The sequence below is a fragment of the Chenopodium quinoa genome, unplaced genomic scaffold (genome assembly GCF_001683475.1).
Source record: "Chenopodium quinoa cultivar QQ74 unplaced genomic scaffold, ASM168347v1, whole genome shotgun sequence".
Lineage (NCBI taxonomy): Eukaryota > Viridiplantae > Streptophyta > Magnoliopsida > Caryophyllales > Amaranthaceae > Chenopodium > Chenopodium quinoa.
The window spans coordinates 1717721-1731431 of NW_018743021.1; the positions used below are offsets into that span (position 1 = coordinate 1717721).

The 13711-nt window shown below is 34.9% G+C and overlaps 2 protein-coding genes across 3 annotated transcripts; both read right to left on the reverse strand.

The window, feature by feature from the left end:
* Positions 1-1481: 1481 nt before the first annotated feature.
* LOC110730227 (peroxidase 20-like) lies at positions 1482-3274 on the reverse strand. Of its 2 annotated transcripts, none has more exons than XM_021910010.1 (4): positions 2883-3274; positions 2580-2742; positions 2091-2256; positions 1482-1998 (listed from the first exon to the last, which is right to left on the reverse strand). In XM_021910010.1, the coding sequence occupies exons 1-4, from the start codon at positions 2897-2899 to the stop codon at positions 1583-1585; spliced, it is 762 nt and encodes a 253-aa protein (XP_021765702.1). In that variant the 5' UTR covers positions 2900-3274; the 3' UTR covers positions 1482-1582. The 2 variants fall into 2 exon arrangements, with proteins under 2 accessions (XP_021765702.1, XP_021765701.1); XM_021910009.1 differs by having other exon boundaries at positions 2580-2771.
* A 760-nt stretch (positions 3275-4034) lies between these two features.
* LOC110730228 (type I inositol polyphosphate 5-phosphatase 2-like) lies at positions 4035-9907 on the reverse strand. The gene is made up of 11 exons (XM_021910011.1): positions 9589-9907; positions 9364-9475; positions 9161-9259; positions 8758-8851; positions 8416-8523; positions 5741-6569; positions 5433-5617; positions 5233-5341; positions 4967-5115; positions 4590-4813; positions 4035-4471 (listed from the first exon to the last, which is right to left on the reverse strand). Exons 1-10 carry the CDS (start codon positions 9619-9621, stop codon positions 4606-4608), a joined length of 1926 nt encoding a protein of 641 aa, XP_021765703.1. The 5' UTR covers positions 9622-9907; the 3' UTR covers positions 4035-4471; positions 4590-4605.
* Positions 9908-13711: the final 3804 nt, after the last annotated feature.

Genomic DNA, 13711 nt, shown 5'->3' on the forward strand with positions numbered 1-13711 from the left:
TCTTTTTGATATATAAAAAGTAAATTTTTATTTTTTGATGGGTGAATGAATTTGATTGAATAAACTGGGCAATTGATGAATCTATATCGTTCAAATGGGTAATTTGCGTCTGAATTTTATTGATGCTAACCTTGAAATACTGATGCCTATAAATTTTAATTTGATAAAAAAATTTCATTTTTTTTTACCTAGGTATCGAGATGTATCTTTATGGGTCAATGATGTCTTTTTAGTACTGAAAATCCTGAAATTTTTTAATGTTGATAAATTTCAAAATGCTGAGATCCCATCAAATTATCTCATTTCTTTTTTTTTTTTTGTATTTTTGAAGTAAATGTTTTTGAAAAAGTAATTTTAGGGTTGATTAAATTTAATGAATGATTGCAATGAGGATACCAAGCTCCCTCTTCTGAGTTAAAGCTGAGGACAATTGCTGGCAGAATCGAACCAATAATATCAGCCACTACTGAGCAATCTAAACATACTATTGAAATCTTGATTTTTATAAAAAAAGTTTTTATCTTATAATGTTGGTAAGTGAAGCATCATGTGATGAGATTGGAAAATTATCTTAGGACACCTTCCAACACAGCCTAAATTGGCTGTGAATGAGAAAGAAAATCCTTTCTGATGATGTTCTTCACCTTTTACTTTTTTCATTAACAATGTGAGTAGTTGTAGTTGGTTATTGTATCTTGATAGTGTTTGTAATTAGATGTGGGTATGGTTACTTGGCATTTTGTTATCATGTTCGAAACCCGGGTGATAAAATGGAAATGAGGATATTGCTATTGAGGATTATATTTCAATCACATTTCAAACTTTAAATTCAAATGAATTTGGCAATGAGGATGAATTATCACAGCTTAATGCCAGTTCTGCTTCAGAAAATTCTTGATTGAAAAGCTGTTTCATTTCCTGAGCTAACTTCAAATTCAAATATGGGATTTTGTTTTTATGTAGCACTTGTGTATTTGTGTTGTTCTTTGATCATATTTATAGAATAACAGAGATTACAATGAGGATAACAAGCTCCCTCTTCTGAGTTAAAGTTGAGGACAATTGCTGGCAGAATCGAACCAATAATACTAGCCACTACTGAGCAATCTCTTGTTGCATCTAAACTCCTTGGAATATCTTTAAAACTTGTTTTGCAAACTAATAGTTGAGCATCATGTGAAGAGATTGGAAATTTATCTTAGGACACCTTCCAACACAGACCTATTAGGCTGTGGATGAGAAAGAAAATCCGTTCTGATGAAGCTCTTTACCATTGTAATGCTGTGTGAATAATTTGTATAACAAATTTGTTGGAAGGTGATAATGTTGACATTAATAACAGTATAACAGTTGATTGTACTAGTTCGTTGTCTTCTTTACAATTATACCAATTCTATAAGCTTTAGTTCCCCGTATAAATTCAACTATTTTCCGATCAAGATTTATTTAGCAGCTTTGAAAGGCAGTTCTGTACTTTCTTCTTCAGAAGATAGAAAAACTGTTTCTATGTGAATTTCCTAAATGCTTTGAATATATTGGTAATCATCTATTGATGGACTTTTAAGTAATGAGTATATTGTGTTCAAGCATTTACAAATCTACAATTCTTCCTAATTTCACCCTTTTCCCCGGTTAATACATTAATATTGCCCATCTTAATCATTGAACTAGTAAAAGAATCAAAGAAAAACTCTCTGTTTGAGGCGTATGCCCAAACTCTCTGCTGTATTTCTCCACTTTCGTCTTCTAGGACTAGCACATTATCTGAGTGTAACAGTCCTTTGGATTCTGCCAAGTTTTCGTAGTAATGGTTGTCGAAAAATGTTGGTGTACTATAATCAAGGGGTGTTAGCACGTTATCATTCCCTGATCTTGGACATATTGAACTCAGGGTTTCCTGGAAGGTTGAAAACCTTTCGTAGATGTTTTCTTGAAAACCAGCGTCGTAGATCCTTTGCCTGAAGCTTACACATCTTGCCACACCCATAGTATGGCTTCCTGTTGCGAAAAGTTGCTTGCTTGTTATTAGATTGACATAAACTATCATTGAATTATACTAAATCCTCAGATGACTTAAGCAAATGGATTACCTGATAACGCGACCAAGTCTTTGGTGTCCAAACCTTGTTGCTTAAAATTGGCAATGAGATCGTCTAGTGATAAGTTTGGAGTTGGGATGAAGTTGTTTGCACCATCAAAGCTGGCTGTTAAGGAGTCTTTTCGTCCAAGCCAAACTTCCCACGATGGCCCTCCTCTCTTCAAAGAACCACAACATAATGAATTCAAATACTTGTTCTTATGGAGCTCCTAGTGCAGTAGGGATATGTTCTATTGTGTTGAATTTGGAGGCAGCTAACGGGTCATTTAGATTGAGTCCAGTTTATAATGAGCTTGTCTTAGCTTGTAAGTTTGGATCTTTTGATTCTATATTATCAGTGTAGCTTAATGTGATATTGTATAATTTAACCACTTAATTCTTTGCTATTATTGTAGGTCAGATAATTTATAGTTAGCTTAGAACCGGATGATCATGTGTGTGCTGAAAATATTAAGAGGGGTTTGAGCCTAAGAGGATATACCAGAACAACAGAATCACGAGCAGCAATAGCAACGATATCAGCGCAAGAGACTGTCCATGGACATGCTTTTTCTACTGCAGCCTTAATATCATCAATGTCTTCAAAACCTCTGAGTGAATTTTTGTTTGGTTTTGCTCCCTTTTCGCTAACAATCCCACCATTGCTGTCCAACAATACCGATCCATCACATCCCTTCAACAAATTAACAAGGTGCAACAGAAAGACACCCATAATGATTAGTAATAACTTGACTTCAATTATAACACTTGAAGTTATTAGGTGGAGTTTATCATCTGAAGTTACCTGCACAAAACAATCATGGAAATGCAGCCTCAGTAATTGAGCCGCTACTCGAGGCTCCCTTAGCACTTTAGTCTTCACAACGTACCTCACAATTTCTTCCAATAAAGGGCATGATTCCTTGTAATAGTCAAGTACAAGATTTTGGCTTGAGGTTTCGATGTAATTCATTACAATCAAAATAACCAACAGTAGTTTCATGAAGGCCATTACACTGAAAAATAGTAAAAAGAAATTGGAATTTCAATGTTAAGATCTTTAAGCTATGTATATAACTAATATAAGTAATTACCAATTGACATATTTTAGAAGAAAGTAATTATGTTTTGTAATGTTTTACATGTCTTATATGTATGAATTCAAACCAAACTCCATTGTTGATGGGTTTTGCTTTGGTTCTTGTGCTTGAGATTGAGTATAGTTTAATGTTTCTGTGCTGTATTTTTTGTCTGCATTTTGCTACTCTGACCTGCATATCATATACTAATATTTCTGTAATCAAAGTTTGATGTAGCTAATTTTACCAAACGTTTGAGTCAAAGCAATAAAATTTGCTCAAGTTGCTCTTAACGTCTTTTTGTAACCAATCTTTGCTTAAACAATCTCTCTAACATAGCTTTACACGCATTTATATCACTCTAGTTTTAGTCACTAAAATATTATGAGTGTGTTCAACTGATGTTACATTTTGATTTTTACAATAATACTATTGTCATGTTCGGCCATTATTTTTTGAATGGAAAAATCCACAAACTCATAATTTACCAAGTATAATAAAAGATTTACGGAAAACAATGATGGGTACTCAAAATATAATTCGTATCATCATTAGTTCGAGTATGATGTACTAATTAAAATGCAAACCAACATTATAGACTTAGTTGTTGTAAAGTTGTTGATCTTCAAACACAAACTACTTGAGTTAATGAACTTAACAACTTCCACTTGCATAGTTGTATGTAATCACAATAGTAAGGTGACCACATCTAACCACCCAAGCATTTTCTAGTGGGAGCTTCATTGAAAGCCACACAGTAAGTAATCAAATAATAACCAACTGATATGTATGCCACAGTGCTAAAATGCTCACTTTCTTTATCTGCCTCTCCAAGAATTGAAGAGCTAAGTTATAAACGAAAGCGATGGAAATCAAACTCGAACCAAGAACGAACAAACGATATATATATATATAATACAAGCTCACAAGTAGCACAGATTTTACAAAACTGGTGCACTTGCATACTACTCAAGTACATTATTTATGTTACTTTCTAAAACAAAAGAATTTCTATAACTTTTTGCTGTACAATTTTTGATTGCTTTAAACGAAACTGCTAATTATGTGAGAACTGTGCGCTATATAAGTATGTATAATCAAACATTACACAACATACCTCACAATTCACACCTTTGTTTATATGATTTTTTTTTTCTTTTATGTCCTTAACAACGATCACACACCCAACGCAACAGATTTCAACTATAAGTCCAGGAGAATGTCGAAAATCTCTAGTCAGATGACTGATCACTGATCCGAACTCTCCCATTTACAGTATATCATTACATAATTAGTCTTCTAAACAATGTTCACCCTGCAAGTACATAGGAACTTCATTGTCAGAATTTTCTTTATATCTCTTAAGCACAGAAAAACAGTTAGAAATGGACTGAAATTTTCGTGTATTCAGTTAAACAAGCTGATGCATTTACCTGTTATTTCCGAACACTAAAAGATCTCGTCCTCATCAGGAAAGACCTCTGGATGTATTGCTGCAGTGTTGTAATGTAGAGTTCTTTGTAGTTTTCTTGGGTCTAAAACTTCAACTTCGATTGAGAACGAGGAACTAACAGGACGGTGATCTGATATCTTTATTTCTGCTCTTCTGTAGAAATGCTGTTTTATGCCCTTTCCTGACCACAGTATCCTGTCACACCTGCACAACAGCAAAGAACATCTGTTATTATCAAGCTCCTTTCGATCTTTAAAAATGTAATAATAGAATCAATCTGATCTAATCTAATCTGATGTTATCTGATATAAATATTATCTGACAGATTTTTATCAATCTGATAGCAGGTTTACTTACCATGCTGGTGATCTCCTCTTCTCCCCTTCTTTTGGGTTTTCGCCAACATATCTATCCGAGTTGATGCCATATTTGTATGTAGGCGGGAAATTTATAGGACCCTCCTTCCATCCATCAAAAACATGCCCACTGCGAAGCTCTGTGCTTAGCTGTTAAAATTTTTTGTAACTGTCAATATATACTCAATAGTATATTACAGTGCAGTTATATTAGATGATGGATGATGTTTTGCTAATCACGGCGTAAATTTCAGTCAGAAACCTCACCTGATCACTATTGATGAGCTCATTCCACTCTTTCTTAGCAACACGCTTTCTTATCTCATGGTCTGACATATTGAGACGGTAATTCAAATCGCCGAACCAGAATATTTGGCTGTTAACAGTAAAAACCATATTAGAAATCTCATAAAACATACAGTAGCCTCAGACTTTCAGACAAATGAAGCTTGATAAAAAATGCTTACTCATGAGATGGAATATTATGTGGCTGATTATCTTCAACGATTGATGTGAATCGCGTACGTTTAATGATCTCATATACATTATCATTGCGTCTATTTTGATCTCCATCCTTGTGACCAGAAGTTAGATGAGAGCAAACAAAGCACATACGCGACTGATACAGAGACATGCTAACTGATATTGAGCCCTGCACACATAAAATTAAACCACTTTATTATTCGTCCACTTTAACATACTAATTTATCAATGTATTATTACTTGTCAGTTAAAAACGCGAATGCCTAGCCTTAAAAGTCACAAGTTATGTTACCTTGTTTCCCATGTAACCCATAAAACCCACACCAACAGGAAAGACCTTCAAGTTGCTAATGTGTCTTCTCAACTTCTTCCGAACCCAAACAGAAACATATATACCAACCATCTGCTTGCTGACAATTCGAACATACTTACGACGAGTATTACCATTTGTGAAACTAGGTGGACTGTCCTCTGGTAACCCATATAAAGAATCATCTTCTTCTGCAGAAAATTCACCAGAAGCATCTGATGCAGAATCATGAGAGTCTTCAGACCTCTCAGGCTGTTCCTCAATCAGCAAATTCGCGAGACTAGGATGAATCCTTTTTAACCCTCCATTATTCGGTATCAAGTTAGGATCAAAACTTAAAGGATTTCCCATCCATGAGACTCCTGACATTCCTGAACTGCTCAAAACTCGGCGTAACTTGAGAGTTGAAGATGAAGACAGATTAGAAGGCACTGTGACTAATGAATGTCCAGGCCAATCTATCCTTCTGTCACTGTCAATTCCATAAATCCTTTTAATTAAGGCCTTTGTTTCTTCACTGTATTTTCCTGTAAGTTCATGTCTTCCCAAGTCAAGATCATGGTTCGGTTTCTTTAAGGATTCCTCGTTAGCTAGACCGAGTGAAGGGACATCAACCTCGATTGCTAGACCGTCTAATGTAGAGGATGCCCTTAAGATTGGAGAAGGGGGTGCACTGTAACTTTTGTAGTCTATTTCAGGTTCAGAAGTTTTGTTCAGGGTTTTTCTGATGAATGATTCCCATTTTAAAATTGGCCTGTTATCCTCTGCTCCTAGAACATTTCCTGGATTCAGAGGGATTACCTCTTGAAAACTGCCATACAAAAAATGCACCCAAATTAGTTCTTTGTCCCTTGAGATTTAAGGCTCGTTACAGAAAAACATACACGGATTTTGTTATGTTACCACAAAGTAGTAATTTCAGAAAAAGCTACACATACAACGGTTGTATGTGGTGGTCCATATATAACCATTGTTGACAGCATTTGATTGGTTTGTATTTTGGGGCCTATCTTCCCATCTTACTTTGTCATTTATTACAGCGTACCAAAAAGTTAATCTCCACTAAAATAAGTATTGTAACACGTATGTATATGATAAACATTACAGGAAAAAATCCTAGCGTATATGAATTGCATACCACTACTTGAATTGATGAGTTGTTGATTAACATTGATAAAATCATGAGTTGTCATACCCAAAGAACTAGAAGAAATTAAAGTATAGCATGCCATTAATTAATAAATTGAATTGAATTAGCGGGACAAACAAGTTTTTGTCAATAATAATACGTGTTTGATTACAATTACGGAGTAACTACCAATTCAAGTGCTTGCCAACAACAAGGGAGGGAAAGTGGCATCCCTACACTTGTAACACAAACATTAAGAGAAGGTAAAAAGATATGAATGTCATGAATTTATTCACACAAATCTACTTTTGAGCGGCAAAAAGTTGATGATATATAAAAATAGAATGGTCAAGGTGAAACACCTAACATAACTACACGTCTACACAACAAAGCTTCCTACAAATGGATAATTATGGATAGCTTTTAACCTTTTTTTTTATGTTATCTCCCAATCGTGGCTTATCTAGTCTCTCTAAGGTCAATATTACTTCTACGAAAGTAGATATTTTGATTTCCAACCAAAAGAAGATGCTATAAAGTTCAACGTTTACGGATGTTGAAACTTTCTATTTTATACGCTAATCAAATGACCACTAACTATTAGTTTATTCTATACTTGTATATTGCTACTTTTACTAGAGTAAATGTTTTTCTATTAGTATAAAAGAATGGCCGAAAAATGATATACAAAAGTTAATATTGTGAAAAACTTTCATGTGATTTAAAGTGACTAAACTCTATATTCATTATTTAATACGTCAATTGTATTTAAAAATAGTGATTTATTTAATTAAGTCTCAGCAAGACAAATGGGTATTTTTAATCTCTTTGTTCACCGCCGAATACATGCTTTATTATTTATGAAAGCCTCAAAGAGTCAAAGCTAGCTAAATGCTTTGACACAATTAATTATAAAAATAAAGCCAAATTGACATTAGGCATCAATTTGATTCTTCCAAATTCAACGCGGAACTTGGTAATATTATAGTAAACAGCTTGATGCTATAGTACACATGCACAATTAATTAATTTTTTTTTAAAAAAAATAAATAAGATGAATAGACGAATCAACTACTAAATGAGCCGCCCATTGTCAATATAGATACGTATAATCCTAAGTAGTGTTTGTTTAGTATACATATACTATATATACGGTCGGTTACCTATTATTGAATCGAGTTAAGATCTTAACAAGCTTATCCTGTTACACGAGTCTAAATCTTCCTAGAATAGGGTATTATACCTCCGATAACAGAAGTAAAAATATCTGCTATGTCCTACCAAGCGACCACTAAACTTGAAGCACCAAACATACAAGATGAAGACACAACATTAAGTCCCCTTTGTTCTCAACAAGAGATGTGAACAGTTATAATTCAAGATATGGTTGCAGATATAAGGATTATAATTTTTAGATTACTGGGACCACATGTATAACCGGACCACTATTTCAGTATCTCATACGGGAGTACAAAGTAAATAATTAAAAAAAATAGACTAAATAGTAGTATAATTAAAAATTAATTACCCAATAATATAGATATCTGCTGGTTCTTCCATGCAAAGCCAGTCATCTATGTCAAGACCATCATCAGATGGAGATCTACCCGCAACATTCCATGTCCCAATTGTCACTCTGCATAACATAACATATCAATTTGTTAGGGAGCGACGCGTAAAAATATGTATATAATAACTCCTCTAACTTATAAGATGAATATTATCGTGTATATCTTTTTTTCTAATAACAAGTACAAGACTACATATGTATGCTTTAAATGAGAGAAAAAATTATTAAAATGACAGTATAATGTGTAGCTATGTTTTATACATGAATTTAACATGAGCAAACTTACGACGATGATCTAACCTCACATCTTTAGTTTTCATGTATTCAACTCGAAGCGTTTCGGAAATTCCTCTTCTGTGTCTTAATTGAGAAGCACGTTCAGTAGGTAATTTGTCTGAACAGGGATGGAAACAAACAAATGATTAGAGCATGTATAATTTCACATTTTTGGCGAAACTTCCTTTTTTTTTTTTTTTTTTTTTTTTTTTTTCTATCTCTTGTAAATAATCCTAGCTTAATTTGGCTCATAAACTGACACTGCACCAAGACTAATTGAATCAACAGCCATTATATTCAACTTAGCTTGAATGACCGGGTTTCGGGTATGAACACAGACGCTTATGTTCATACCCGAAACATTGTCAAAACTTCAATTTATACTTAAATTGGAACAAATTTAAAAATAAAATCCAATTATTATTACCTGTAATTTGATCTGTACTCATAGATTGGGATGGAATTCTTTCAGGTCCATGTAAAAGGTCTTTAGAATCCTTGAGGTTGGATTCCTTGTAAGTAAATGCTAAAAATTTCCCAAAACAATAAAATAAAAAACACCAAGTTAGAAGAGAGAGACACCGCGAAAATAACTAGTAACTCGTAAAATTGAATAGACATGAAACACACCATCACGATCATCTTCGCTTTCAGTCTCAGTATCGAAATCATCCTCGCTAAATTCATACTCCTTCGGCTTAATATTAAGCCATTTCTTCATAACCAGGGAAGGCCAAAATGCCTAAAAAACACCAAAAAAAAACGTCGATATGTTATGTTGTACTATCGACTGGATGAAACAAATTACATTAAAATCATTTATCGACACTGAAACAAGTAACAGGTCGGACATACCTGATCTGACCGCCTTCCCCGTCGAGTCCTCATATTATTTCTCGGCCACACGAATGTGTGAGCTCTCAATAGCCACTAATAAAAAGGAAGCAAATAAGGAGGAAATTAAAGCAACTCGATGGATCAATTTAACACGACAACGTAGTGAACAGAAAAAAAATTATGGGACGATAATATATATATCACCCGTATATATGTAACACCAACCAGCAAACGTACTGTTTTGGGTCGTTTGGCGAATTAAATTTAATACTATATATAAACGAAAAGTAGGAAGATGAATAATAAAAAGGTTAAAACCGTTAACATAATAACAAGTGATTTACGTGCAATAACTTCGAGGAAGATACTCGCAAAATAACAAGTATGAAACGACGACATTGTTTAAAGTCATTATAACAAGCTTAGGGGTGGGACTTCGGTCTGGCAGTTCGGTTTGACCTCAGTTTGAAACGGTTTCGGTTTGAAACGGTTCGGGTTAAAACGGTTTCATTTAGACGGCGGGTCGGTTCAGTTCGGTTTTGATTAGTCACAGGTCGGTTCGATTTCTGTTTATTTTTGTACGATTTAAATTCGGTTCGGGTCATAAACGGTTCGGTTTATAAACAGTTCGGGTCATAATCAGATCGGTTAGAAACGGGTCGCTTCAGGGGCGGATTTACTCGGGTCAATGCCGGTTCGGTTTTTAAACAGTTCGGTTAATAATCGGGTCGGTTTGAAACAGGTCGGTTCAGGGGCGGGTTTACCCGGGTCAATGCCCGTTCGGTTTATAAACGGTTCGGGTCATGATCTGACCGGTTTGAAACGGATCGGTTCAGGGGCGGTTTTACCGGGTCAACGTCGGTCCGGGTTCATATCGGTTCGGGTCATGAACGGATTATTTTGAAATGGGTCGGTTCAGGGGCGGGTTTACCCGGGTTAATGCTAGTTCGATTCATATCGGTTCGGTTTATACTCGGTTTGGTGCTAAAATCGTTCGGGTTAGTTTGGTAATCGGTTAAATTGGATGGGGTTGAAATCGAGTTCTAAAAAGTGGTTTTGACCAGTTAGCGCGTTTTGTTTTATATCAAGTTGGGACTAGTATTTCCATTTCATTAGCGGGTCGGCATAGGTTGGTGAAAAAAATAATGGATCGAGTAGAAATTGGGTTTTAAGAGATTTTTGACCGGTTAGCTATTTTCGTTTTTTATAAAGTTGGGACTTCGTCACTTTATTTTCAGAAATCGGATTATATACAATTACACAAATCTTCATTTATTCAATTATTCTATATCATGTTAATATGTTATGTTTCAAGTTTGGTTATACTCTTGTTGTTGTTTATTCGATATTATCATATTAGTCTATTACAAATTTATAATGTATTAATGTATTATTGTTTCATTATTAAATATATATTATTAGGTTATCAGCCTCTTGTTGGATTGTTTTAGATATCGTGTCATGACCATGTTTTGAGGAGTTGCTACTTTGAATACGATAAATCGATTCAGATATCAGATTATATAGAATTACAGAAATTCTCATTCATTCTATATCATGTTAATGTGTTATGTTTCAAATTTGGTTATAGTCTTGTTGTTGTTTATTAAATATTAGTCTATTACAAATTTATAAGGTATTAATGTATTATTGTTTCATTATCAAATATTATCAGGCTATCAACTTCTTGTTTTAATTGTTTTAAAGATCGCGTCATAACCATGATTTGATGAATTGGTACTTTGAATACGATAAATCGATAATTGATATTGTAATAAACTAATAATTTAATGTTACGGAACTATATTTGGATGTTTAATTAAAATCACGATTATTCAATTTCCCATTAGTTTAATAAAGTAATAATTGACAATTGTTTGTAACTATTCCATAATTTTGGTGTTAAAGTTATATTGCTGAATTACTTTGTTGTCTTACCCTCTCTAATCACCTTTTAAGATTACGTGCCTACAAGGCTGCAACATATATATGTTGCAACTTGCAAGTTAAAGAAAACAGGTGGGGAAGTAGAAGTATTCAATTAGATCGATCATCAACTGTTTTAAGTTTTAATAATCAGATACATTTATCGATTATCTATACATACCAATGATAGTATGATACCAATCGTACCATACATTATTATTTATTATATATACTGATATACATATAACTAATATACATTAAATATGTCATATTGAATCAATTCCAATTTCCAAACATTTGTGTTTCTTACAATTTATAAGTTACATAAAGTTAAGAGTACAGTAGTGTTTTTATTAGTACGTAGCTATGAATAAAAAAAAACATACTATCCAAATCCATTATCCCATGATCCGTGTCACCGTCTTATATTAAATATCAGCCATTGATTTGCATGTCATCTAACGACCTATCATCGCACACATTCCAATTCACGATCCGTGTGTTTTCTTTTCCACCAATCAGATCACTCTTACCATCGTCTCTTTAGTACTCTTTTTGATTTCTCTCTCGTTTTCTTAATCCTCTTCTGTAATATTATCAATTTTTTGAAGCCATGGCTGCTAATATGCTCACTGCTCTCTCGTTTTCTCTCTCATCTCCTCTTCCTTCTTCCTTTCTTCTTCTTCCTTCTTCTCCCTTCTTCCGTCTATGTTCTCCTTTCTTCCATCTCGTTTCTCCGTCTCCGTCCACCGGCACCACGCACGGCGGTTTTTATGGTCAAATTCGACCACGAAACTTTAGATCTAGTTGTTTCATGATCGAATTTGGCCTTTTAAAACCAAATTCGAGGCCAAATTCAGGATTAATATATAAGGTGTTTTCGTTATTCCTTTTTTTATTTTCTGTTTTTCTTTTTAATTTTTTTTCAAGTTGTGGGCAACGGAGGGGGCCGAGTTAGGATGGGTGCGGCGGCGGTTAGACTGGGTTCGGGTGGGTGGAAAGGGAGGATTTTTCGATGGAGGGAGGGAGTTTTATGGTGGGTGAGCAATTAGAGTGAGTTGGGGGGTTTCGAGGATGTTGGGTTTCGTGGGGGTGGGTGGGGTGGGGTTACGGTGGGTTTGGGTTTTTTTTCGAATTTTTTGTATGGGGTGGGGTGGGGTGTGTTACGGTGACGGTGGTGGGTGTGGTTGGGGTTGGGTCTGTTTTTTTTTTTTTTTTTTTTTTTTTTTTTTTTTTTTTTTTTTTACAGTGACGGTGGTGGGTGGGGTGGGGTACGTTACGGTGATGGTGGTAGGTGGGGTGGGGTATGGTTCTGGGTTTTTATTATTTACGGTGACGGTGGTGGATGGGGTGGGGTAAGGTTTGGGTCTGGGTTTTTTTATTTACGGTGGGTGGTGGGGTGGGGTGGGTTACGGTAATTATGGTGGGTGCGAGGGTGGTGTTAGGGTGGGTCTGGGTTGACGTTGGTGGGGTGGGGGTGGGTTACGGTAACGGTGGTGGGGTGGGGGTGGGTTACGGTAACGGTGGTGGGTGGGGGTAGTGTTAGGGTGGGTCTGGGGTGACGGGCGGGGGTGGTGTTAGGGTGGGTTACGGTGGTGGGTGGGTGGAGGGTGGTTGGATTGGGTGGGTGGCCAAATTTTTTCATTTTTTTATTTAATTTATAACTCCTAATTTAGTTATACAAGAATATAATTTTAATTTTATAATAGCAAAAAAATTTACAAATTTAAATCAATAATTATATGTAAAAAAAATTGTACTGTTAAATTACATTAAACATCAAATATATTTCATGGAATTCTAACAAATTGTTAAAGGCTGTAAATAGTTCAATTTGAATGGAACGGGTTGTAAACGGTTCGGTTTAAATAGTTTGTAATCGGATCGGTTTAAACGGGTTGCGGTTTGAAAATAGTTCGGTTTAAACGGTTTAATGGGCTATAACAGTTCGGTTTAAACGGTTAGCGGGTTGTAAATGGTTCGATTTAAACGGTTTTTCCTACGGTTTAAACGGTTTCGGTTTATAAACGGTTCAGTTTAAACAGTTAGCGGGTTAACATTAATCGGTTCAAACGATTTCGGTTTATAAACGGTTTGGTTTGTTATTGGTTTACGGTTCGTAACGGGTTAACATTAATTGGTTCGGTTCGGTTTCGGTTTGACATTATACAGTTCAGTTCGGTTTTCGGTTTAAAATTAGCGGGTTATAAACGGT

Excerpts from the sequence above, each read along its gene's own strand:
- LOC110730227 (XM_021910009.1), bottom strand. The coding sequence starts at position 3,089 with ATGGCCTTCATGAAACTACTGTTGGTTATTTTGATTGTAATGAATTAC. Across the intron at positions 2,257-2,579 it reads CTCGTGATTCTGTTGTTCTG|AGAGGAGGGCCATCGTGGGA; the intron begins GTATATCCTCTT and ends GGTTCTTTGAAG. Across the intron at positions 1,999-2,090 it reads AGACTTGGTCGCGTTATCAG|GAAGCCATACTATGGGTGTG; the intron begins GTAATCCATTTG and ends TTTTCGCAACAG.
- LOC110730228 (XM_021910011.1), bottom strand. The coding sequence starts at position 9,621 with ATGAGGACTCGACGGGGAAGGCGGTCAGATCAG. Across the intron at positions 9,260-9,363 it reads AAGCGAAGATGATCGTGATG|CATTTACTTACAAGGAATCC; the intron begins GTGTGTTTCATG and ends GGAAATTTTTAG. Across the intron at positions 6,570-8,415 it reads GCAGATATCTATATTATTGG|TTTTCAAGAGGTAATCCCTC; the intron begins GTAATTAATTTT and ends TTTGTATGGCAG.